The sequence below is a fragment of the Tyto alba genome, unplaced genomic scaffold (genome assembly GCF_018691265.1).
Source record: "Tyto alba isolate M040663 unplaced genomic scaffold, T.alba_DEE_v4.0 Super-Scaffold_8, whole genome shotgun sequence".
NCBI classification, from domain to species: domain Eukaryota; kingdom Metazoa; phylum Chordata; class Aves; order Strigiformes; family Tytonidae; genus Tyto; species Tyto alba.
Window position 1 is genome coordinate 5,156,799 of NW_024881329.1, and position 26,760 is coordinate 5,183,558.

The 26,760-nt window shown below is 40.1% G+C and overlaps 2 protein-coding genes across 7 annotated transcripts in view; both read left to right on the forward strand.

Moving 5' to 3' along the window:
• TPH1 (tryptophan hydroxylase 1) overlaps window positions 1–3,678 on the forward strand; it is a 31,850-nt gene extending 28,172 nt beyond the window's left edge. For all 4 annotated transcript variants that reach the window (XM_042785141.1, XM_042785142.1, XM_032984910.2 and 1 more), the window contains 3 exons: window positions 756–851; window positions 1,398–1,531; window positions 1,851–3,678. In XM_042785141.1, the coding sequence (XP_042641075.1) occupies window positions 756–851; window positions 1,398–1,531; window positions 1,851–2,025 (405 nt within the window). In that variant the 3' untranslated portion in view covers window positions 2,026–3,678. The remainder of the gene's footprint in view (window positions 1–755; window positions 852–1,397; window positions 1,532–1,850) is intronic.
• A 1,031-nt stretch (window positions 3,679–4,709) lies between these two features.
• SERGEF (secretion regulating guanine nucleotide exchange factor) overlaps window positions 4,710–26,760 on the forward strand; it is a 152,557-nt gene continuing 130,506 nt past the window's right edge. For all 3 annotated transcript variants that reach the window (XR_006164595.1, XR_006164596.1, XM_042784506.1), the window contains exons 1-8: window positions 4,710–4,784; window positions 6,624–6,762; window positions 7,478–7,633; window positions 7,973–8,067; window positions 10,259–10,319; window positions 11,706–11,819; window positions 12,109–12,171; window positions 14,684–14,842. Coding sequence is in view for 1 of the 3 variants with exons in the window: in XM_042784506.1 (XP_042640440.1) it covers window positions 4,761–4,784; window positions 6,624–6,762; window positions 7,478–7,633; window positions 7,973–8,067; window positions 10,259–10,319; window positions 11,706–11,819; window positions 12,109–12,171; window positions 14,684–14,842 (811 nt within the window). In the remaining 2 variants the exon portion in view is untranslated. The remainder of the gene's footprint in view (window positions 4,785–6,623; window positions 6,763–7,477; window positions 7,634–7,972; window positions 8,068–10,258; window positions 10,320–11,705; window positions 11,820–12,108; window positions 12,172–14,683; window positions 14,843–26,760) is intronic.

The following is a 26,760-nucleotide window of genomic DNA, read 5'->3' on the forward strand; positions in this document are numbered from 1 at the left end:
AATGATATGGTGTTTTCACTGAATGTGGTGAGCGCTAGCATTAGATACTTTTCAGCCAAGAAATTAATATATTATAAATTAATTCCTGGATGAAATGAATTAATTCCTGGATGCTTTGGCAAAAATATTTTAAGATAAAATTTAAATTTAGATGAAAAATAATTGATGCCAGTTACGAAAGAACTGGTTTGCTGATTTAAAAAAAAAAAAAATAAAAATTTCCCACCTGGTGTAGCTAGTGGTAAAATTTCTATTACCTTCAGTGGGAGCAGAACTAAGCCATCTATAAAAATACCGTTCCTCCCCATATATACCTGCAGATATCCTGAAATCCAGCAAACTAAACATTTTTAATTTTACAGACCACTAAGAAAATGAGAAGCAAAATGTAGTGGACTGATGTTTTCATTCACTCACAGAGATCTTTTCTATTCAGTGTTTCTTTTAAGCTGAAGTTGTCATGTCATGACAGTATTTCTCAAAATAGATTTACCTCTCAGTGTTCCTACTGGCATGAACAGCTTTTAGCCTAGCTGGATGATCTTACAATATCAATCATTCTTACGAGAAACATGCAATCCTGTGGTTCTTCACCCTTCCATTCTGGCTTCCCTCCTCTTCTGAGAATGATAACCAAGTGATGACTGTGATATTTGCAACCGTTTTACACTACCTACAAATAGAAATGCCCCCATCTAATCCACCACAGCATCTTAACTGAAGGCTGAATTATTTTACTCCTTTCTCTGTTTCAGTGCTACTTCTTTACTGTAGAGTTTGGCTTGTGCAAGCAAGAGGGACAGCTACGAGTTTATGGGGCTGGCTTGCTCTCTTCGATTAGTGAGCTCAAGGTAAGAATATTTGCTGCTTATTTACCTCTTTTCTTTGTTCATACCTGATTATTATTGTCACTGTTTTGCCCTGGCTTTTATGAAGTATAACTCTAAAAATCTTTCTTTTGAAAACTCCTAGATACCTACTAGACTTTAAGAAAATTCACAGTGGCAATAATTACGGGATTATCTGTTTTTGGATATATGCTGAGCAGCTCCTGTGTCTTTTGCAAGAAGCATTAGGTGACTGGTATTTCTTATTGATAGGTTCCAAGTAACTGTTTTCAAAATAAAGCTCTGCTGGTTTAACCAGATTCTGAAAATATTGCTCATGTATACACGTGAGCCTCATGTTTGAGGAATCCCTTTTTTGACACCGATTGGCAGAATACAACCGTTGAGAGTTATTCCACTGTTCATCTGCAGATAAAAATTTTAAGCAGCAGTGTACTAAATATGGTCTTGCTTAATCTTTTTTTATTCATTCTACTTCATGTCATCTTCCTCATGGATTGTCTGGGTGATGATGTTCCTGTGATGCATGACAACACTTTACATTACCAGCATTCGCTCTCTGGCAATGCCAAAGTCAAGCCTTTTGATCCAAAGGTCACCTGCAAGCAAGAATGCCTCATTACAACTTTCCAGGAAGTTTACTTTGTTTCTGAAAGTTTTGAAGAAGCAAAGGAAAAGATGAGGTACAGATTTTTTTTTTCCCCCCCCCCTGTTTTATAAAAGCAGGTTTGATTGATTTCGTACATCTCTCGGTAGCAGCACCAAACCTTTTTATTCTTATCACAGTTTCATAATTAACTTTCATGGGGTTGGAAAGCTGAGATTAGTATTTGCTTGGTCTTCCACGTGCTGGGTGGGAAAGATGATGAACTATGCAACTGTGTGAACAATTATGACTATTTTTAACAAAGTAGTTTAGAAAAATGGTTACTGATACTGACTGCATACAGAGGATGCATTTGTGTTTTGTTTATAACTCCCTCTCTTTTTCTACTTGAATAGAGAGTTTGCAAAAACCATCAAGCGCCCATTTGGCGTGAAGTACAATCCATATACTCAAAGTGTGCAGATCCTGAAAGACACGAAGAGCATTGCCAGCGTGGTGAATGAGCTGCGTCATGAGCTGGACATTGTCAGCGATGCCCTCAGCAAGATGGGCAAGCAGCTGGAAGTTTAACATCCCTGTCAGCAGCGTGGTGCACTTGGCAACTCTTTTCCCTTATGTTTTTTTTCTAGGCATGTAATGTGTTGTATGCAGAACTCTCTCCTTTACAAATGGAAGAGTGAATGGCCCATAAGGATAACAACTTTACCTTGTTTCTCTGTGTAAAGTCCCTTACAGAATGAATTCCTCCACCCCCCTTGGATAAAAAAGGCCTGGAGTTGCTGTTGAGAAGCTAATGGGGGAGCAGAGATATTGCTAGACTGGAGCAAAAGTGTGGTCTGTGGATCAGGGCTGGGATGAGACGCTGAAGAAGGTGGCTTATTAGGCAATAACGGAATAATTCGCCACAGAGAAATGTCTGTTTCTGACTCTAGTAGTCTATTTTCTGGCACTGCAGGCTTTATAGTGTAGAAGCTATAGTATTCAGTAGCTTCTAAGTCTGTTCTACTAGGTTTAAAACTTGGATGATTACAATGCAGACATCAGGACACAAATAGCTGAAGGTTCACCATGATAAAATTGAGGGCTCAAATCTTGCTTTCAAAGGGATCATTCTTGTTCCCAAAGAATTGCAAATGTGGTTTGGCATGCTTCTAGTGTAAGGCACAGATACAGAGCTGTCGCATGAAATCCTGATGCTGTTTGTTTTGGGAGATTTGCTGTTGGCTCAGGGATTCAGGATTTTTGTTGCCATCCTTGATACGGCACCTGAGGGAAGACGTTTCCTTACAGAAATACCATTTGTCTTTATCCCGATTGAATTAATTTAGCAAACCATCAGGTACTGACTTAGCACAAAGTCTAAAATAATTTCCAAATTACAATTTAATATTCCAAATTGTTTCCTCTGTTCTAAAATAATGCCACCAAAGTTTAAAATAACAGCCAAAGTTCATAGTCCAGTCTGCTTTTTGTAAGAATAAGTATGTTATTGATTACTTGGTCACTATTCACCTACAGAATGTAAGTTTGTGCAGCTTGTGCTTCTTCTTTACTAGTGCTGAACACCTTAATTCCCTATGAAGCAAATTATATCTGAAAGGCCCAAGCATTTCATAGGAATTCTCTGGCTGAGTGCAACAAACTACCTTGTAGCGTAAAGTGTATTTAATTCTAAAGAGCACTTTACAAGTGGTGGGAAGCAGTGTCCTGCTGAATTGTTTGTGTCATGTAGCAGCAAACTTCCCGGGTTTCAGGGTTCCATCATCTCAGCATCCTGCATAGCTGTACAAAGCTGTGCCGGCTGCTCTTTCTGCCAGCCCTGGCAATGAAATGAATATGTGCATGGGCTGTGACACATTGGAATGGAAGGTCTGTGATGTGCCAGGCGTATTTAATAGCATGCTAGGCGCTGATTCTTCATAGGCAGAGTTTATCAGGAAATCCAGAGTTTGCAGCTGAGAAGGTCTCTGGACAAACAGACCGAAATCTTAAATACACTGGAGATGCTATTCCCGGATTTTGAGAATTTGAAGGGACTTTCATGAACCTCTGTGCTTGAAAATAAGTTTGCGCTTCATCTGCTTTCTGGTAGGCCACATCTGTTCCATAAGCAATCACTGGCCCAGTCTTTCCAATATATTTACTGTTTAAACCAAGCCTAGGTACGTTTTTTTTCTGTGACTATTAACCCACTAGAACTCTTTTTTCTTTCTTTTTTTTTTTTTTTAAAAGAACTTTTAAGACATAGAAATATGGTCTACAACATTTAAGGCTTACATTACACCTTAAACTAGATTTTAGGAACTTTGTCTTTCTAAAGAAGAAACCTTCTTATTAAGTGAGTAGTAAGAGAGGATCTGTTTTGTCTGCTTCTGTGATAACAGTTAATATTCAGCTGCATTTTAAAAAATGTTGGGATTATTATGTTGTTGAAATATATATAAATCTAAATTACTTCAAATTTTTGTCTGAACTCTGTATATGTGTGAAGTAAGAAACATACTTGATAAATTAGCACCTATTTTGAATACTTTGGAAGAACAGCAACTGTATCTTTATTTGCACTTGCGTAGCAAAAACTTAAGTGAACTGCTAAAAGTAATACAGAGAAGATGCATTTCCATGGCATTAACCGTGCTTATGTTTGGCTTCACGCATCCCAACCTTCTGGCTATGTAGAACAGTAATAATTTAAATATTTTGAACTATTGTGGAGGCTTTAAATGTCAACAGAATAAATGACTTGTTGATAATTATTGCAAGAAGAAAACCTTTTACTTCAGCACTGTAGCAATAAACTCAAAGCACTCACTTCTGACCCAGGGTTGGTATGTTTTATACGTGGTACAGGCATTCCACGCCTGTGCCTTGATTCCGTTCGGAACTGTCTATATTTCTTTAAGGAGTGACTTGTTTCCCTCTCATTTTTTAAAGGCTAGGTCTTTTTGTTTGTTTGTTTTGTTTTATTTCTGTAGAAAGGGGTGTGAGCGGTGCGGGCGTCTCCCAGGCCCCGGCGGGAGCTCCCCCGCCATCCCCGGGCCCCTGTCAGCGCCGGCGGGACCGGGCGCCCCGGCTTTGGGGGAGTTTGTCCTGAAAGCAGCAGCCGGAGCCGGGGGAGCGCGGGCGGCCGCGGCACCGCCGCCCACCGACCGCTCCCAGCCGGGGACACCGACCGCGGCAGGGCGCTGCCGGCCGCGCTGCCCGCAGCCCCCGGGCCGAGGCGGGGCCCCGCCGGAGCCCGCCCCGCCCCGCCTCTTCCTCCCCGGCCTGCGGCGCGGCGGGAAGGGCCGGGGGCCGCCGGCCCCATGGAGCCGCTGCTCTTCGCGTGGGTAAGCGGGCGCTCGGCGTGGTGAGGTGAGGGGGGGCGGCCGGGGCCCGCCTCCTGCCCCGCTGCCGCGAGATGGCGGCGGGCGGGACGCGGGGCTCGGGGGGCCGCCAGCTGCCGGCCCCGAGCCGCGTTCCCCCGGGGAGGGGCGGCCCCGGGGTTCGCCCTCCCCCCAAAAAGAATGACGCTGGGGAAGAGTTGCGGTGGGTCGCCCTCATGGCGCTTGGCGGGCTCTTGGCCGTCGCGCGGGGAAGCCGGGAAGGTGAAGGCTTGTGGTCCCGCCGTGGCCTGCTGCGCGCGGACCTGCTGCGCGGGGACCTGCTGCGCGGGGACCTGCTGCGCGGGGACCTGCTGCGCGCGGACGGCGGGAAGCGCGTTTCGCGTTGACTCTCTGGCCTGAGGTGGATTCCTGGGCTCTTCGAAAGAAAAAAAGACTTTTTGGTTTGTTTGTGGTTCATCAAGACTTTCGGTTTGTTTGTGGTTCATCAGAACGGTGGTTTTTACCTGATGAACAAAGGAGGTCTAAGCGCCGTTAAGTGGGTGTCGTTTTCCCTCGTTACTCGTTTTGCGCTGCGGTGGTCGCGTTTGGGAATAACCCATCAGTCTTGGAAGGGCGAAAGCAGGTCGGCGCGTTAGAGCTGGGAGAGACGCGTGTGGCTCCCGGGTCCCCAGGCACCTGTTTTCTTTTTGCACCTTATCTCAGCTTGCCTGTTGTAAAGACTTGAAAATTTAGCGCGAGTTATAGGCTAAAATGAGAGCTTTTGACACGCCTTCTTAAAAAAATTACGTGCTAAGTAGTAACACGCTCTAAAACTGTCTGCCACTAGTAGTGACTGTGAGAGAACAACTTGATCTGCCTCTTGAGCTCAAATCCTGACATCTCATCCACCCGCTAACTGTGGGCTGAGGCGACCAGCCTGATGCTTTTGGCTAAAATGCTGTAGGTACAAAATGTTTATTGCTAAATGTGTCCTTTTAAGATACAGCAGGTGCTACATCTCTGGGGGGAGGGGGGTGGGTGTGGTGGCAACTGGAGAGCAGCTGGGCAGGGGGAGGGAGCACAGTTGAGACGGGGAAGGTCCCAGCTGGGAGCAATTTGGGTGTTGAGTGTTGCTGTTACTGCCCTGTGTGGGCTAGGAAAGTTACTGAATCCGCCTTTGTGAATGGAAGTTGCTGTTCAAACTATTGGACACTTAATAAAGCTTAAATTGGCAAAGAAATTCCCTGACACGTTACCATATCGTCAGTGGTTGCTTTCTGTGATTGGTTTAGTGGCTATAATCTTGTACTTATAAATTTATATAGTAATTATAATGGCTTTGTTTTCATTTTGACCACTTCAACTTAAAAGACTTCGTTAACAAGGGATAAATCTTTCTGCTTTACTCATCGAGGTTCAATGGTAGCATGTCTTTCTGATGTCATTTTGGAGGTGGACTGCCAGAAAACATTGGCATGAATAAGACCTTAGGAGTGGGAATCATTAGCATTAAAATTAAACAGGTGGTAATCATCCTGCTAATGAAGCTTTCTTCCTTAGTAACTGGTAGCCTGCTGTTAAAGTCTTACCAGGATATTTTCTAGCATGTTCCTTAATATACTGGGGTTGGAAGGGCAGCCTTCATGGCAGCAAATTTAGGACAGTCCTGGTCTGTAATTCTGGGGCTACTGTGTGACAGCAGTAAGAATGAAGATTGACATTTTGGGGGATTTTCAGGAGCAAATACTGGCAGGTTAATCTGTGACATGTCCCCAGTAAGCTTGCTCACTGTTAGGAGCAGATGCATATCTTTTTTTGTTGACCTTTTTAAAAAGTGTGTTATTTTCCTTTGTGTATTTGAAGGGTGCAAACAGCTACGGACAACTTGGTCTTGGTCATAAAGAGGATGTGCTGGTACCTCAGTCACTGAAAGATGTTTCCTGCAAATGTCAAGACATTAAAAGCATTACTGGAGGAGGGGGACATTCTGCAGTTATCACTGGTAAAAACATTGCACTTGTAAGGAGTGTATGACTTTTAAACACGTTTTCTTTTCCTGTTTCCCTGTTGATTTGGTGCTGCCACCTATCTGTGGCTTCTGTTTCTGATCAAATTCAGTTCTTATTTGCAAAACAGGTTCCTGCTGTGCCAATTCACTCAATATTTCTGGGAAGTTGGGGAAATTCCTGTTTTGCTTATCTTGTGTGGTTACTTTATGGCTATTTGAGGACTGTTTCTTAACCTGTTTCATAAACCAGCTTTTCATACAAAGCGGTCAGTTTTTCTGTGTTGAGGATGGGGGCATGGGAGGGAGAAGTCAAGTGGAAGGTTATTCAATCTTGAGAGGTTTTAAGGTAAGGAGCAGAAGCTAGCGTCTGGTCTCTGAAAGGTTCTGTTGTATGCCATAGCGGATTATGGGAAAGAAAAGATACAAACAGATGTGAATGGGATAAAGAAGTTCATCATGCATCTTAGAGAGAGGTGTCTCTTTTACCATATGGATTGTCTCCCTTGACAAATCCAACTCTCAATAGCTGTGCTTCTTCAGAGATGTTTCTGATCCATGAGGAATAACTGCTTCTCTTTTTGCTCGATGGCAGTGCCTAAAATGACACCCAATCACTGTCCTTATTTGTCACAGGATCTCATGGATGTAAGCTTGTCTCTTTAGTCTGTGAAGTGAGACCTGACTTGTTTTGTTTTGTTTTTAATTCCAGGTTCAGGAGAACTCTTTGTATGTGGCCATAACAAAGATGGGCAGCTGGGATTGAATCACACAGAGGATGTACTGCGTTTTACCTTGTGCACTGCCCTGTCTGGCTGTTGTGTAAAACAAGTTGCCTGTGGCTGGGATTTTACAATCATATTAGTAGGTAAATCTGTCTGTCGTAAGAGCTGAAGAGATATCTTGATCTAGAGAACACACTGAAAGTTTCACATGGCTATTGCTTGTGAGACACAGGTACTTACAGGTTTTAAGCGACTTGCCTTGTAAATTAAATTACTCCGTGTTGCTTTTACCACAGTGAACTTCAGACTTTTGCTGAACATGGTGTGTAAGATGAGAAGCCTATGGCATCGGGGCTTTGGAACAGGGCATGTTAGGTCCTGTTTTGAGCTATTAGGCTGTTGTGTTTTGCTTGTTAGAATGTTACAGTGCTTTGCTTTTGCTTGCGAATCTACTGATTGGGCTCTAACACTTCATTTTGCAGAATCTGGCCTAGTTCTGTCGTGTGGATCTAACTCTTTTGGACAATTAGGAGTTCCTCAAATTTCAGGTCCGTGCTTGATTCCACAACAGATTGAGGTAAAGATTTAAAGGGAATTGTGCTTTGGAGCTCTGTACTTTATATTGCTTCCAGCAATTTACAAAGGTTGTCTGACCTCAGTGGGCTTAAAGCCAGACTCTTCAACTGTTTTTTGTTAGAGCCTATCTGTTACAGTAAACTTACAAAGTAAAGGACCATTGACCCATAAACGAGAAACTAAGGCTGCTTTTATTGTTGTATGAAGAAGTTGCCCGCTTCTAAGAGAAAGTTGTCTCTTTCACTAGCAGTTATAACATTTCATAATGTATTTTGATAACATCTGAAGAGTGAGTCTGATGCTCAGATGATGTAAAGGGATACCAAAGGTAAGGAAACTGCAGATTGACTCCAGCTGAAGTTCTGCTGCAAGTTAGTAAGATATTAGAAATGTTTTGGTATGTGAAGGTATGTGCCTTCACTGTACCTTGTTGGAGGTTTGTGCTTAATAGTTCAAAGCAAAACAAAACAAACCAACAATAACCTGCCCCTGAAAAAACCAAACTGCATGATGGAGTTCAACACAGTAAGTTATGCTAATTGTCTTGATCTATTGCTCTTGTGCTTCTTGTGTAGCAGCTCTGTTTTTTAAGTATGTGTTGTTTTTTTGAGTTTTACAATTGTCAGGGTTTCTTCCTTCAAAATGAGGACTGCAGTATTATTTCTTGGCTGTAAAAATAGTTAGGTAAAAATAAGTGGTCACCCCCAAAATAGCAGTAGTGTGAGAAAGTATGTAGCTGCTGGAAAACTAGACCTGAGAGAATAAACTTTACTTTTATCGCTTTTGAGATTAAATTATTTTTTACTTTTGCATGTAAAGGAACTGACAGGTACATTGACTCGCTTCTCATCTAATCTCTATTATTTACCAAACAATATCAACTTCCAAGGAAACAGGATGGAAAAGTTAAGTAAAAATTTCTCTGTTGTCCAGTACATTCAATTATAAACACTGAAGTCTGGACTCCAACTCCTGTCGTTCCTATAAGTCATGTGGAAATGTGTGGTGATAATTGTGGGTGAGGCGCTGCTGAGTGTGAGTGGGGAGCTCGGAATATCTCCAAATTAATTGCTTGAAAACATTTTAACTAGTATGTACTGAGACTTCTATAACATCAGAAAAGCTTTCCTGTTGTTGGCTATAAGCCTAACAGTTTAAAGGAATTTATCACAGGAATTCTAATCAATCCCCAGTTTACACTGTTGTTTCTTCTTTGGAGAACACTAATTAAACTCTTCTCCATCCATGCGACCTCTCATGTCTAATGAAAGTAATAACTTTAGAGCTGGAAGGATTCTCAGACAAGAAATTTAGCCTCATGGCTCATGATGGATACATACTGCTTCGTTGTTTCTTTAATGGAGGAGGAGGACAGCTGATCCCTAGGTGACCCCTTGTGAATTAACCCCTAAGGGTTAACTCACCTGATGCTTCTGTATCCTTGATGTTTCCCGGAGCATCATTCCAGTATGGTGCCTTGAAAATGGTGGTATTGACAGTGCTGGTCTGAATCTAACCATGTAGACCATTCCTTCATCTGGAATATTTTCTCTTTTGGTTTGTATCCTGTTAAATGCTTGGGCTTGATGCCATCTGTTCTAAATAGATGAGAAGAATAATAAATTTGCAGAATACTCAGAAGTGGAGAAGTGAAGTACCTTGTGCAAACTTAACTCAAGGGTTTTATGCATGCATGCCTTGGTATAGTTGTCTTTTGCATGATCATATGGGGCACCCTTCAGTGGTGTAGGTGCTACTATCGGTGGTATTGTTTGTGGTTGCAAGACTTGGTAAGGCTGAACAGCTTGATGGAACTTACTACTGTTTGCCACTGGTATTTGCTGTGTGCTATGGTGTAGTTCTTGAGAAACACCGAGTTAAAATTAAGAAATAAACATATTTGTATTGCCAAGGTTCGTTATTTCATGTGAAGATTTTGACTATGGCTTTTTTATTGACACAAAGCTGTACATGCAGTTGCTTTGCTAGATTTTTTTTCTTAAATGTTCCCAGTGATTTTTGTTTGTCAAAATGCACTACTTTTGTGATACAAAATGTTGATATGCACTGTGACATGCAGGCTGGAATTGGAAGAATTATTTTCATAGCATTCCATCTGTTTGGCGTATTTTGCTTTTAGAGGCACTAAATACAAAAAGCAGCTAAAATACATTTTTCTTTTTTTTGAGTAGTGTCTCAAAGAGAAGGTGGTGAATATTGCTGCAGGACTCAGACATGCCCTTGCTGCTACAGGTAAATATGTCATAAGTTTAATAACATTTCAGTAACAAGTGAAATGGAGTTTTTATGGCTTGGATGGGGAGAGGGAGGGAGGGAAGATGAAGTTTATTTTATCTACTATTTATTTTAAATATCACAGGGAAAATTCTGCTAAAAATCTTATACTAAGATTTGCGTACAAATTAACGTGAATAATAAAAATGCTGGAAACATCTTTGTGGAAATTGGTGGTGAAGTGTTCTCCAAGAACTTGGTGTGATAGTTTATTAACAAGTTAATTTTCTGATGGGTAGAGTACTTACTGATTTCTCCTATTCTGAAACAAAACACAAAAGGAAGCTTTTTCTGGAGAAAAATATTTCTGGTCAATCAAAATATCTTCTTAGGATTTTAAATTCTTTATAATGTGCAAAATAATGGATTTAGGTTTGTATAAGATGCCTCCAGAATGGAACTGCACATGAAATGTGGCTTTTAATGACGTAACTGAAATTGACACCTGGAAAATTCACAAGAATGAAGCTTTTCTTTTATTGGGGGGGAGGGAAAGGATCTACTCTGAGCTAATTTCACCTGCATGCCTTTGAAAATCTGGTCCGCTGGCTCTTTCTCTCACTGTCTGCTGTGCGTATACTTAGGAGGGTCATAGTCTCTAAATATTTCTCCTGATATTCTTAGAGACTTTGACTTTTTTCATGGAATAACTAGAAATCAAAACCTTCCATTTGGCATGGATGTGTTAAAATCAAGAACAACAAACTATATATGCTCTTTTTGGCTTAGTTTTGTTTGAATTTTAGTATGGATTCCAGGTAGTGGAGTCTAGCTGAAGATGTAGAGGAGATTCTTGGAAGCAAGAGTGGGGTCTCTGGTGCTTGTATGAATACTGGGTATTAAGCTTCCCTGAGCTCTGCACTCAGTGAACATCTTGATTCAGAGCTAGGTGAAGCCTCCGGAGGAGAGCACACATGATTTCACTCTCTGTGTGCTGGACTGCACAAACAAATTAGCATGAAGAGAAGGACAGAGAAAGTGCAATGAACCTATAAAGAAATTCTAAAATTCTATCCGTTCCTGAGGCACTACAGCTATGGGACTTCTGTTACTGAGTCCTCAAAAACATTACTGAGTCCTCAAAAACATCCTAATGTAGGCCTCAGAGCTGAGACACGTTGCTTAGTATTTTCTTAGTTGTCTTACCTGGTAAATGTGGCTACCACTGTTTGTTGCTTGATGACTTCACCAGGATTATCTGTATGTTTTGGCATAAAGGTCCTTTAAAGTGTAATTTGAATCAGTGAAAATGAAGTGAATGTACCATTAAACCTAATGAATAAGTTAAGTGATTTTGTTGGTTGATGTGTTTTAATCTCTTTTATCTGTGTTTACTCTGGAAAGAGAGTGGTTTGGTGCTTCAGTGGGGAACTGGCATGGCGTCTCAGGCAAAGCGTGCAAACCAAGGAAGAACCCTCCCACTGTTCTTGACAGCAAAGGAACCCTGTGAAGTAACAGGTAATCCAGGAATCTGATTCCTTTGTGAAGGTGAATAGAGTGATATGTAGCATCCTTTTATTATAAAGCCACTTGCTATTATAATCGTGTAGTAGAGTATCTGAAGGGTAGAATGGGTGTACAAGGCCATAATCTATGGGGGAGAACAGTAGTGAGTCTTGCAGTGTCTGTGGCCCAAAAGCAGAGACTTTTGTTGTAAAATTCACCATCATCCCGTTAAGCTTGTGTGCATGTCTGTGCATTAAATGATACCTGCTGTACAAATTTTATGAGACTAATTTATCTCTAGGCTTGGAAGATGTAAAGGTGAAGACAGTCGCTGCGGGCTCCTGTCATTCAGTGTCACTCACAGGTAGGCCTTGGGTACAGAAGTGAAAATCCTTGTCTCAGCCTATAAAGGTTTTTGTGTTTGGAAACGTGTGTCAATTTTGGTTAGACTGGTAAAATTTGATTTGGCCTAGTTAGTGCTTGTTTGTTTTTGTAGTAGTTTTGGATTCTGAGAACTTTCCTTTAAGAGCTGGATTCATGTTTTGAATTCTCTGATTTCTGTCTATTTTTTTCTTGGGGTCAGGTGTGACAACCCTTATGAGTAAGTATGAGTAGGGATCTGGGCTCTTTACTTAATGGTTAGAAGCTCTGAAAGGATTTGTGGAGGCACGTGGTTGGGTATGTCTCTGGAGCTGCAGCATGATGCCCTGTTGGGTAACGGGGTGGTTGAGTGCTGGAACCAGTGCAGCCCTTTGTCCATGGTGTGGTAGGTGGTTGTCCCAGGAAAGACTGTGGTGGCTGCCCTGCTTCTGTTGCCTGAGCTGTAGGGATGGGAGATGGCCTGGGGCTATCTTGGGTGGCTCTAATGTGACAGTGGGCAGATCTGTGTGAGGCGATGTAAGAGCACGAGGCTTGCTTAAAGCAGTAAGAAGTTGCTTTAATCACTTAGGCACTTCCATAATGTCTGCCATATGTTCTTTGATCTTTAGGCAGTGCTCCCATGCTGGAGTATTAAGTATCTAGTAATGAAAGTCTAATAAAGATTTATTGTTGTGTTTTGGTGGTGTTTTTTTTGTTTGTTTGTTTGTTTTGGGGGAGAAAGGGAAACAAAATTGCTTTTCGTGCTGTAATCAGTTTTGAAGTGTGGAAAATATATTGAACCTTATGAAAATAAGTATTTTCCAAACTTTATAGGAACAAGATTTTAGCAAACATGCAGCCATCTGGTACCTCTGTCATCCTTTAGGAGAGCACTAGAGTATTTGCTTATGCAGATTTACAGAGATTTAGTTGTATGGAGAGGTGTTCCAAGATGTAAATTATATTGAATTCTGAGATGCAAAGTGTATGTGCAATTAGTGAAGAAGAACTGTAAGGACAAATAGAATCTACTTTAGCTAATTAGCACTCTATTTGGAGTGAACAATTACTCTTTCATGCTTTCGCTTTTATTTGAGCGCAGTCTATTTGGCAGCAGGGAGACCAAGATTAACAAAGTAAGTGCCAAAGTCTTTAATAATGTGATACTATTGCTGTCCTTCATCCTGCACGATACTTGTTATTACTTAAAATATTTTGTATTTTAAAGATATGTCGTATAGTAAAGGTGGTAGTGCCGGGTGTAGTGTTTAAATGGGGATTTTTTTCCTGGGACTCTGACACTGTGATGCAGTTTCCTTTGGCTTTGATTCACAAGCTGCCTGCTGGTAGGATACCAAACACCTGCAATTGGGCAGGTTCTTGACACAACTGCTGAAGTGGGTTTTTGCAAACATAAATGGCGATTCCTTTAAAAAAAGGATGGTAGTTTACCTGTATCCAAACTGGCCTGAACCAAACTGGACTTACCTAAGCAGTTATCTTGTTACTGTCAATTGGTCGTTAGGCTGTGAGCAACTCCAGCTTGCACTGGTGAAACATATGAAGCAATGTGGATGTTTCTGTAAATATAATTATCTCTGTGGGTGGAATCTTGGAGTGTGCACTTGCACAAATTCTTAATCTAGAAAAGGGGTTGGCAACTTTAAGTAATCACTTAAAGTCTCTCGCTATTTCTCTAGCATTGTTTTGAGGCGTGATAATATTTTAATTTTGCCTTGTGATGGTTGGTACCTGCTTTAGTTGTATGTTGATAGCTGCATGTCCAATTCCTTTAGGAAGTGACTGTGCAGGGTGAGACAAGGAGCATTAGCCTGCCCCTGTTTTTGGGGATTTATAACTGAAGAAGGCAGGAGAGTTATGAGCAGAGCCAGGAGTCTGTAGCTCATGTAGAGAGGCTAGGAGAGTGTAATGCAGAGCAGGAGAAGCCAGCCAGGCTTTGAAGAGTCCCAGGTGCTGGAGGGGAGTTAAATTATTTGCTGCAATTTAGTAAGTTATTTACTGGACTGAATCAAAGCTTTGGGGTGGAGGTAAAAGCTGGCCTGCAAGAACAGAGTGTGCTGAGAGGGACTGCTCAGTGAGTATCCCCAAGATGCTTTGATTTTTTTTTTTTTTTTTTTCTTGGAGAAGTTGACTGCTGTGGTTAGTTTGCTGATAAAAATTAGCTTTTGCTATAAACATATTTCATTCATCTTTGAGAGTCTCACAGTAGAAATGAGGTCTAGACAGTTTAACCTGAAAGCTCTGGTTGTTTGAGGGAGTCAATACAGCCGTCAGACAACAGGCTAGGTTGTCAAGGTCCCTGCAAATATTTCTGATATCCTAGTTACAGTGTGTGTGCACGTGGTAAAGAATGGTAGGAAAAAGCATACAATAAAAAGACAAATTGAATGAAACCTTGCTCTTTCCTCACCATTACTGAGCTGAGAAGGAGTCTGCCTCTGGTGATGTTCTATGTATATCTCTTTAAACAAATTTTACTTTTCTGTTTATTATAGGTGAAGGACACCTGTATGTTTGGGGTAGCAACAAACATGGGCAGCTGTTGAGCAAAGAAATCTTTCTTGCTGAGCCCAAGAAGATTGAGACTCAGTTTTTCTCACATGAAAAGATTGGAGCAGTTTGGTGTGGCTGGACCCACTTGGTGGCACGAACAGGTAGGACATCTAAAAAGAACTAACGTATAGCACAAGAACAGTATATTGCCTTTATTGCATGCAAACAGTGTTCTTTTGCACTGATATCAGTCGGATACTGAGTTTTGCAGTTTCACCTGAGCAGTGGTGGTCTCTTGAAAAACATGAGGACAGACATCCTTTGGCTTCTGTCCCTGAAGTATTATTGCCCTCATAGATCAGAGGGCCTGGCATCTTCATAAATGCAGTAGCACCTGCATGTACACACTAGAAGGATGGAGCCTCTCTGCATCATCAGGTTACTGGTATACCAGAATATATATATGTGAGCTTCTAAAGATCATTCTGCTGGGTGAGTTATGACATCTTCTATGGAGAGGAAAAAATTTGTGGAAAACTTGCTTCAGAAAATAGGTAAGAAAAAATGGCTGCAACTTCCAAGACACGTAACTATATTTGACAGGAAGATATGGGCAAAACTCTCATTCAGGGCCCAAGAATTAGGGAGAGGGGAAGATAATCCTGAGGAAGCATCTGTCTGAAAGGCATGAGGGCATAGATAGGTACCATTCCCAGGTTACCTGCGTGTTAGCTGAGGATCTTGAGAACAGGCATAGCCAAGAACAGTCTGTTTCTGCCATCCCATCTGAGAAGACATGGTCTCGATGCAGTACATGAAATGCATCACATGGCTTTGCATAACGGTACTAACCTTTCTGTACTTCAAGAGTGAGCCTAGCTTTTTGTGCTGTTCTTCTTTACTGAAGTGTTTTAAAGACAAATAAAATCATGTGTTCAGAAGGAAGTCAATAAACTAATCTGGCCTCTGTGTGTGTGAGTTTGTGATCAAACCCAGAAAATGTTTAGAAAAGATGGCTAAAAAAGGACATCATCAGATTTGAGGAGCATCCCCTGAAGATGAAATGGAGGAAGATTTAATGTTGAAGCTATACTTTCCTGGGAACATTTCCAGTGAGGATGGTGTGAAAGCTTGCCACGTGCAGAAGGCTGTAGGGTTAGATTCTTTCCTGGGAAAAGAGAAGAGGAAGGTTATGTAGTAATGACATCCATGCATAAAAGGATGGTTGGTCTGATAAAGGTCATCTGAATACATTTGTATTGTTGCCCTTTGTGAAACACAAAGGCAGGAGAAAAAAATAGAGGAGATGGAAAAGTAAGGCAGGCATCTGAAACTATTTTGTGGTGTTCACGTGTGAACAGTCTGTGGCATTTTCTGCTTCTGTTGCACAGTGTGGTGTGGTAGTTAAGACTAACAAGAAGATGAAAGTCTTCCATACAGTAAACAGAGCAGCCGGACTTACATTAGCAGGGGTAGCATATGGGCATTTCTGCTTTTACCTTGTATAAACTGCCAGCTGAGGGAATGAAGAGCAGGTGAAAACATTTTTCCTAGAGTCACACTGGAGATTGAAGAGCGTGTTGTTCTGTCAGGATACAGCCTGTGGGGAAAACTGCAGAAGGGGCCACAGGTCTGTTACAGATATTTACTGGGTTCTGTAATTACAGGTACTAGTTCAAGGAGTGCTTAGCCTTCAGCATGGGTAGTTTTATTTAAATGGAATTCTTACATGCCCAAAGGTCAGTGTGTGCTTAAGTGTTCTATTAAATTGGGGCTGTAAATCCTGAAATGGTTGCGCACTAATGTCCCTTGCTCTGTGAGAAAAATGTCTGTTTTAATTACTGTATACTGTGAACTCTTGGTGCTAGTATTTGGAGGGATGTGATGCATGACTAGAAAAACAAATTGGTTAAGTGTTCTGTTTCATAGCCTTCATTGATTGACATCAAAGTACATGACAGAAATGCCATGTAAAAAACCTGCATTACTCTAGCTGCTCTCTTATCTGTTTAAAATAAATGTTTGGACTCTGATTTTTAAAGTATGTTACACTGAAAATTTCAGAGCTGTAGTCAGTGCTACATGCTGTTCGGAAACTTTTCAGTTGGAGTAAAGGAGTTTATTTGAAAATGTCTAATTATTGAATAAAGTGTTTAGTGTCATTGTCACTGGAACAGAAATGGTAGAAAAAGCCCATTAGTCAGGATAACTTAATTTTTAAAAAGAGAGTCTTGTCAATGTGGTTTGCCTTGCTTCACTATTTCTTAATAGTGCATAGCCACTAAGTAAAATTTCCCCAAAGTTTTAGTAACTTCAGTGTTTCACTTAGTTGATACTTATCCATGGCCACTACAGAAATTAAGGGGATATTTTAGTAGGTGATCTTTAAGAAGAAGGAAAAAAAAAAAAAAAAAAAGCGTGTTGAGTGACTAGCAGGGGTATTTTTTTGTGAATGTTTGACAGGAATTTAAATAAAAATAGACTGACTTTTTACATTTGCATTAGAAAACTGGCCAAGTGATGCAGTGGCATCAGTTATTGCTGAAACTGAATTTTATGTATTTAGAATTTTAAATCTCTTCAAAAGTCAATAGACCTGAACCTAAATCATACAGAATAAGATTTTGAATGACCTATGGCAGCCTCTGGATACCAGTCAGAATCTCTTGGGATTTTTAAGTGTTGCTCAACTGCTAGACATAGTGTGAGCTAAGCACTTAACTGTTTCTGAAAAATCACTTGCTGCCTGTGACTAAACTTGCACCTGAGTAACTGAAAAATGCAGCCCACTTGAAAACTCTTCCTTTCATGCAGTTCTTCTTGCATTATTTTTACCTCCTCCTAGCAAAGGAGGAAATGCTGCTTCAGTTTCCTGGTGCTGAAGTGACACAAACCAGTGGTCTCCGAACTACTGATTGTGAACACCTATCAGTAAAACTTTTTGAGCACACCCCCCAATATATTTGTACTTGATTTATTTATAAATTATAGATGTGTACTACTGTAATATGTTATGCAAATTATAAAACATGGACAATAGAAATTTTAAAAAGGATGAGATAACGATGAAATAAACACTACTTCAAATATTATTTTAGTAACTAAATTAAAACAAATTATTAAACTAAAATATTTATTATTTTCTTCCTGTCCTCCAGTGGATTGTCTTGTACATCCTCTGGGCTGCATGCACTCCAATTTGGAGACCACTGATACAAACAATTCCTGCTTACTTTGGAGAGTTCCACAATTAGTGGCAAGGAAGCAAAATAGAGTGATTTTTGAACATAGGAAAATGGAAGGAAGGGATATTGTAGTATGATGCTTCTCTCTGTTGTTGAAAGTAGGAATCTACTTTGGAAAGACATTGCAGTGTATAGGGATTTTTCTGCATAAAAGAATGGATAAGGTTTTTTTTCCTAATTAATAGTCTCACCATGATGCAAAATTTAATAGTTTAACATTTATGTTACTGTATTTGAAATCTAGTGTTGTGTTTTCCACAGAAGATAGTGGAATTTAAGAGGCCATTGAAATTCTTAGAGTTCTGTTTGGATTTCTCTCCTAGAACATTAATCTTGGTCAGAGTAGTAGTAACAAAAGATTCATAATTGCAGCTGTCTTGACAGTAAATTAAAACTTTTCTCATTGGAAAGACGCAGGAAGAAACTGGGTGGACACCCTGTTCATACATAAATTCACAAACTCTGCCATTTCAAAATGACATTTTGATCTTCATGTGCCAGATGAGCAGTGCTTGACTTGCAGGACTAATGGAACACTGAGAAGTAAAAGAGACAATGATGTTGTTAAAAGCAACCATCTTGACGAATAGTGGGCGGTTTCGTGGATGCAGTGGTTTCTCACTTTTAAAGTCAGTCCAAGCAAGTTACCAACTTTGTTATCAGCAAATACAGAACACAGCATAAGTATTTTCTGTATTAAGCTTCCCTCTTACATAAACAAGCCTGGTTTAAAAGGCTTTGTTTTTCTTTCAGGCTATTGGCAAAATTTTGCATTGTAACCTAAAGCAAAGCACACATCTTTTTTTTTTTAAATTTCTTTCCCACTCTGTCCTTACAAGGGATTTGAATTGAACCTGAAATCACTTTAATACTTGTATCTCTTTCATATGCTATATTCTACCTCATTCAGTAACTGTTTTGAAAGTCCTGTTTCTTATAATTTCTCTTTAGAGTTGGGTCAACTCTCTTTTGTTGTTGTTTCTATCATAAAGCAGTTCAATTCAAGAAATCAATTCCTGAGAAATTAATTGCTTTACTTGAAGACGTTAAGGTATGTTTTCATAGGATGTTGTGGTTTTCATCCTCACTCTTAACTGCTCCTCATCAGCTCAAAATCTTGAATAATTTTGAATCATAGAGGTGTCTTGGACTGCTTCCATTTGTGTACAAACTTACTGTAAAATAACTCACAAAATCCTTCAAGACAACTGCTTTTTTTTTTGCTGTGTTGATTACTGATTCCTACAGAGGAGAGAAACACAGTTAAGTTTTGTGACACCGTTAGTACTCTTCCAAAGTGAGTGGTAGTATTTCACTACTAGCAGTGGTCCTAATCGATGACGGTGGGCCCAAAAAGTTCAAGGTTGAGAGCCCTTGGTTGCTTTTCGATCAGGTCTCTGATGATAAGATACGAACTTGTTAGTGTTTTGGCTTAGTTATTATTTTCTGCATGAATGCTTGTCTCAAGTGACTTTCAGACATGCTTTTCAATTATGTCAGGGCAGTTACTGCTCTACGTGAAGGACAGACCAGATGCATTCTTCTGTCCGTGGACTCTAAATGCAAGTATTATTCTCTTCAGGCAACTGCTTTGTAAAATGGCTTGCTTCCTTTCCAGCACTCTGCTTAATGGCACAAGGAACACCACTGCAGTATAAGTGATATTATTTTTGAATAATAATGAGCGGCTGTCTTGCATTGCTCTGATTAACAATGTCAACTTCAATTTGTGGTTCTTCTCAAGTTGATGCAAACCCTTTGAGGGTAACTGCTGAAAGAGAGGTTATTGCTTAGATCATTTAAAATAGAGCTAAATTGTGGCCTGTAACGCTGAAGATGTAAATTAGGCTACTTTGGGAAATGATAAAACCGATCTGACTTGAAGGCAAACCTAAATATAGCAAGAGAAGTATTTTAAAGACTTAGAGGTGAATCATCAACTTCAATTCAAAACAAGTTATTTTCTTTTAACTGGGATGCCTAATAAATAAGCTTTCTTAATCTGGCCTGTTTTATTATCTAAGTTTTCCTGAATATGTTCACTAATCTGTTTTTCGTGTATCATCCCATAAAATTATGCCTTGTTTGAGCTCAGATAAAGAATTCCAAGGTCTTTCACCCAGAAGGAGTTACCTTAAAAATGCAGTTAAAATGGTGTTTCTGCTGCCTATGCAAAACTGCCTACAGCTAAAAACTCTTGGAGGAACAAAATGCCCTGACATAGTGTGAATAATATTCTCAATCCTCATTCCAAATGTGCTTCTGAATTTCTGTGTCTTTGAATGCCACTTGATGTCGTTGTTGAAGAACTGCAGTTTGGTCCAGGTGTCCGGTGATAGTTGCTCTGTAGTTTGAACCCTGCGTTTCCCAAAGCACAGCCTTAGGCATCCAATCTTGTAAAAATAGATAATTTAGTAGAGTGGTACAGCAGCAGGATCAGCTTGAGCTGGCTGCCTCTGGTGAGGGACCTTGAACAAGGAAATCCTTGGCCAATTGTACCCTTACAGACTATTCACCTGCCCCTCGCGCACCCTTCACGCTCTCTTCACTTGCCCTTCGGGTCTAACAGTGATTCTGTTCTGAGATCATCTGACTCCATACTGGATTTCTTCACTGTCTCCAGCCTGGTGGTTACCTTGTCTAGTTGCAGCTGCTGTTGACAGTTGTACCCTCCTCATTTTCTGGTTTGTACTGTCTCTGATGACTTTGTTCTGCTTGAGTTAGGTACAAATTTAGTACAAGTTCAGCAAATCTAGGTGAAATTTTGCAGCCTAAGGCTTCAGCAAATCTAGCTACTCTAGCTAAGTAAGTGAACAGCATACTAAACCACACAGCATTACAAGTCTAAGCAATTCATTCTATATAAAATTTAAGAAATATTAGTTGTTTAGCTCAAATATTTAATAGTCATGTCATTTAGGCCACATAAAATAACTCTGAAGTGGTCTGACATGTTAGTGACCTACATGGTAAAATAGAACCCATCTCCTGTTATTTCTGAAATGAATTAAAATGTGTCCCTCCAAATACTGAGGGCAGACCAAGGGAATATTTCTAATTAGCTGTTATGAAAAAAGGAGGCTTACTGCTGTAGTTGCACTTGCACGTGCTTTCTCTGGTGCCAGTCACTAGGCAAAACTGTCAGGCTTTGCTGGTAAGTGTGGTGTACTGGTCGATGTGGTGTGGCTGCCGGGAGGCGAGGTGGAAGGACAGTGCTCTCAGGCATCCAAGCAGTGTGGTTGCAGCCCACTAGAGGTCCTTTCCAGTTTTCTTCTGAATCGAGACCTGGCAGCCTTCCTTAGCAGCTCCCTAGGACAGCAAATACTGATTTTTAATTTTTTTTTTTTTTTTTAAATATTTGTCTGTGATACCACTAAGGCATCTGTTTAATGGGAGCTCTCCTCTCCTTTTTTTTAGCCACTATAGCTGACAGTCAAACAGTTTGAAACTGGATTTCTAGCTGTATTTCATTTGGTAGGATGCTGATTTTTGGGAAAACAGGTATAATACTAGAAATTAGCTAAATCAAAACTTGCAAATTGATAGTAATCCGTGAACCCCTTTGAAGCAGAACCTGCAAAATGATTGTTTAAGAAAGAAAAGCCTTTGTCCATCTGCCTCAGTAAACTAGCTAAAATCTGGTAAATGTACTTGCTTTTCTATGGGTTTGTGGTGCATGGTTGTTCTGACCTCCTTCTTACAGTGCTGTAGCTTGATGTTAATGAAGCAACAGGAGCTTATGCTTCAGATCCTTCCTGTTAGTTGCTTATTGTTGTAATAAATACTACTGTTTTTGTGCACTATAAGAGAAAGCAACAAAATATTTCAGTTGAAGATGCATAGAGTTTAAAGCAGAAATAGCTGCTACAGGGGAGATTATATAAGTTATTCCAAAGTCTGCTGTTGAATTTCACCTGTATGCCCCATTGTTAAGCCCAGTAATTTTTACTTGATGGAAATGTAACCTCTAGAAGACATTTGCCTGTTTGTTTGTTTTATTTTTTTCCCCATCCTTTTTTTTAAAGATGCTGGATTGCAGGTCTGGTGACTGAATTAGACTGTCACTGGCACCGATGTAGTTGCCTGGTTTGCACTTACACTGGGATGGGTGGGCCACTATTCTTTTGACTTGTGCCCAGGCAGACCTGGCAGCTCTACTAGGATACTTTGAGAGGCTGGAAGGTTCACCTCTGCTATTGATAGTTTGTTCCAGTGCTGAGGCTCCGGCTTAAGACAAAAAAGAAAAATGTCAAAGTGAACGCTGAATTGCTATCATGAATGGACTCTAACAGGAAAATGTGGCTGGCATGAAGCCCTTGTGGCACTTCATGTGTTTGTTCTAGGGCTTTTTAGGAGCTCTTACAGGACCCAAGTGGGAAGGTCTATTAAGTACCAAAATTGCTCAAGTTAGAATGAGCAGAATATAACTTCGTCCCCTAAAAACTATGAAGCTTGCGAGAGAATAGGTAGATCATGAAATGAGTTTTTAGTGCATGTATTGCATGTGTTTTCAGTTGTCATCACGTTCTGAGTTTACACTGGTGATATGGGTGGTTTACAACATATACATCTCATGATCTGACTGACAGTACAACTTCTGGTTACATTTAAATTGAAGATGTTGGATGCATTTGGTTTAGGCTGTCAAATTTTAAAACTTTAGGGCCTGTCATGAAGGTCGTGCATTTGATTATAAAGGGTAGAGCATGGAAAAGGAGAGAAAGAAATGCACAAGCTTGGGGACCAAAATTCAGAAATTAAAGCTTTGCAGAAATTACTGTGGGATCTGTGGAAAATTTAATGTGCAATAATAGGATTAAAGATTCTACATGCATATGGAAATTGCCTTATTTTTTGTATTGTCTTCAAAGCCGTCTCCTTGTTCAATCACACATCCATCTCTCATTGCTGTTTCAACTTTCACAGTAATTATTTTTAAGTGAAGTTTGTACAAGCCACTGAAGTAGGGGCTGATGAGAACTGTGTAGTACATGGGAAGTCTGTTCCTGTCTGGCAGCCTGCTGGGGGATAGGAAATGTGCTTTATCTTCCAGGATTTGGGGTGAAATTTATGGCAAGTTTACACCCTGTGGATACTCTGAAAATTGAAAGGTGTCTGAGAGAGCACATACATAAAGTAAAAATGAGCATTCACTTGACATTTTATGGATACGTGTAAGATTTTACAGGTGTCGAATTGGTGTTGAAGTGAGTTCAAGGTGTTTAACATAGCTTAATCTTATGTGTGTTGAGTTCACATTCTGAATTGGATTTATTTTATGTTTTTTTCTGTAGAGTCATATAGATAAGTAAGTACTTAAGCTCTGCAAAATGCATGTGTATAAGATAGAAAGTGTTCTGGAACTCTGTGGCAATTTACTATTTATTTTCTGTGAATACATCAATGTGGAAAATTGATTTTTGTTAAATAATTTATATGAAAGGAATCTTTTCTTTTGGCAGAAAGTTCCTTTCCAGTCATGAATCATCCCATTAATGCAAAAACTTTGAGGAAGATACAGTAAAGCTAATGAATTGGTGCACAAACATCTTTATTTGTTCTTAAGCACCACAGTCTGGGCAGCCCTGTGATACCTTTTTCTTTCTGAGGAAAGAACATCCTCACTAGAAAGAGCTGTTCTTTAGGTTAATCTGGTCCTTTTGAGAGCTTTGAAGGCAGATGTCCAGATTCCTCACATGGTCTTTAACTGTTTCTTTCAGTAATCCAGAATTCTGCTCTGACGAGATTGGTTTCTGTTGGTGAAATTTGGTCATCAAGTCTGCTTTGCCTATAGAAACAATTGTTTTCAATCCTCCTCACTCTTTGCTGATGAGAACAAACCTTGATTCCTCACCCGGAGTTCAGGAAATTCTGTGGCATCAGTCTTCTATAGGTGCTTGGGAAAAATGGCCAAGGATGAAAATCATTAGTGACTGATGAAAGCTCTGTTTTTCTATTCCTGGCATAACTTTTCCTACTTTTTGTTCAAGCATAGCTCAGTCTGTATATCTATAGCCCCAACTTCGAGAGGTCTCTGAGGCCTGGTATATACAGATTCAACCAGTTCTCAGGAAGGAACCTTCAGTGAAAGTGAAGACTCCTGCAAAAATTAACTTTGCAAATGTGCAGTTCTGGAGTTGGGGTGCAACACCCTTCTTTCTGCAATATTTATCAATGTTTAACCCTCTTTCCTTCTCCAAGGTACGGTAAGATCCTTTGTCTCCTCTGTGATTTTGTGCTATTGGTCTGCCTCGATTAAACATCTTCATTTTAATTGAGGGACCTGGTAGAATATGCTGTGCTTTTCTTTGCCTTGGTAGTTGAGCCTGAGGTTGAGGAGGTATCTTGGCCTGGAGAAAATGTTAGTCCTGTCTTTGTACTATGGAGGTTGAAGTTGGCTGTGTTTTCATGTGAATAGACCTCCTTGTTTCACTTCTTTGGGACCTTATTTTGTTCATGGATCAGTAAGATGGTCAGTCCGGTAGACCAAATCAAGAATCGACTGAAGTAGATTATATTGGAGAGGGAAAATCAAGGAAACCCAGAAAACCCGAGTTAGTGACCTGAAGAGCCTTAGTTCTTGGCAACTTAGGAAGTTTATCATGTTGTTACCGGTTCCTGGGGTTTGAATGGGAGTTCCTCCCTCCAGCAGCAGGGACAGAAATTTGCAGACAGTTTATTTATGGAAGGTTTCTGCAAATGAGATTTAAGCAGCCAAATCCTACACCACCTTTGGGGAAGATGAGGGGGTGAGATCTTGCCAGGGCTACTATGGAAGATTATTCTTTTAACTGCCAAATTGCCACTGAATCTGTGGGAAGGTTTTCTGCCAGAAGACAGATCTCAGTAAGTGGTGGATCTTCTGTGTGTGCTCTCTTGAGGTACAGCAGACTTTGTCTCCAGCAGCTATGGCTCACCAGCACAGCGGGAGCCTTATATTACATCCCACTCTGTGTGTGTCAGCCCCTCTTGTTTAGTTCTGTCTTACAACACAAACATGTTTCTTCTATTTTGTTCTTCTTTTAACAAGAACTGAATAAACAAAACCTGTGGGCTGGCTCTGGCGTATACAGTCTCTTGGTTTTTTTCTTGCTTTACAGTATCAGCTTTTCTTATCAAGTTATTGAATTTTTAGCTCATTGAAATTAAAGCATCCTAGATTTTATTTTCAAAACTGTATGGGTTTGAGTTCTAGATAGCTGTAAATAGCTAGAAGGAATTGGCATTTTCTTTGGCTTCATGGGCTGGCATCATTCCTTGGCTTTATTTTTAAACTTACAAAGTTGGAGAGTGCGTGTGTGTCTGTACAGTGCTTTGTGATGCTATACTCCTATTTCTGCTGCTCACTGCTGGGAGTTACTTCTACATGACTTTGGTAATGAAGAAATTCTTTTTATGGGTTGGTTGCTGAGGAGGAGGCTAGGTTCAATGTGAACTGAAGGTGCATTCTGAAAGGTTAGTATCAAGTGTTCAGAGTTGTTCATATGCAAAGATTTTTCACAGAAGCTTGCTAACAACATCTTTTGAGCAATTGTGTTGTTCCTTTGGTCACTGTCCTTCTTTTGCCTCTCCTTGTTCTTAGTAATTTTCAGTTGGTCAGTAAATAGTTGTGCATGCCATGCCATATTATATATTTAGTATGTGAAGAGAGAGGTGTCAGTAAGGTGCTAAACTGTCAATAATTTTGATTGAAGCGATTAATTGTAAAATAGAAATATCAGGGATTGGTATTAAGGGCAAAGAAACATCTCAATATTTATTTGAAATTCACCTTGTAAGCTATACTGTGAGTATACTGGCAAATGAAGATTCAGATGGTCTATGGAAAGAAGGATTTAAATGGATTTTTTGGTAAATTTAGCTCGTGATAAATGATGAGTATTTTTAGCAAGAATTGTAAAACAGGAGGAAAACAGCTATGGCAAAATTTGCAGATCTTTTCTGCTCATCTTATGTGCACGGCAGCCTATTGACTGCCTCTCCCATAGAAGAAGGGGAAGATAGAGTAGGTAAGGCTAGTCTATCCAGGTTTTCCTGGCCATAACTTCCTTTCATGCTTGCTTAGTCCTGTCCAGATGTATTTTAGTAAGTGCTCCCTGATTGGAGGAGTTTGGAGAGTGACTCAGTCATTCAGCATTATATTCAGGGGCTTTTCTAACATAGACCACATGTGTGGGAAGAGGGACTACATTTTATTGAATTTATTTCCTTTTTTTGGTGCCATAACATATCTTTTGCTGTTGGAAATAGTGATTGTTGTGGACCTAAGTAATGTGAGTGTCTGAACTTGAAGGAACTTTGATCTTTAAAAAGCTTTCAGGAAAATGAACCTTTAAATTGTGGATGTGGTATAGATTTTGTTCAGGTCATTAGTGTGTGAGATAAGGGATTCATTACTCTCTCTATTTTTTTTTAGATTCACCCTCCCTTTTTGTTTGTTTTCTTTGGTTTCTATGGTTAGATTGCTGCAGTTTATGGCTAGCCATATATTTAGCAAATGTAATAAACAAGGTCAGATACATTAACAAGTATGTGGAAAATTGTAGGGAAGAAAGTTCTAATGGCACCTCACTGTATATGGTGCTCATATACAGGAAATCTGTAAACGTGGTGTTGGTTCTGTTTTCAATATCCTATACCGCTAGAGTCAGTTTGCAAGAAGAGTTGTAGTCTTGGGGGGCTGAGGAGGGCACCTTGTTGGCTATGAACTATTTCTTGGGTTTTTATTTTTTCTTTTTGCCTTACAGCAAATTAAACTGTTGCTATTGTGATGATGACTGTTCTCTTGGAAACACCTCCCCTTTCACAACTACTGTGTAACCAGGGTACAAAGC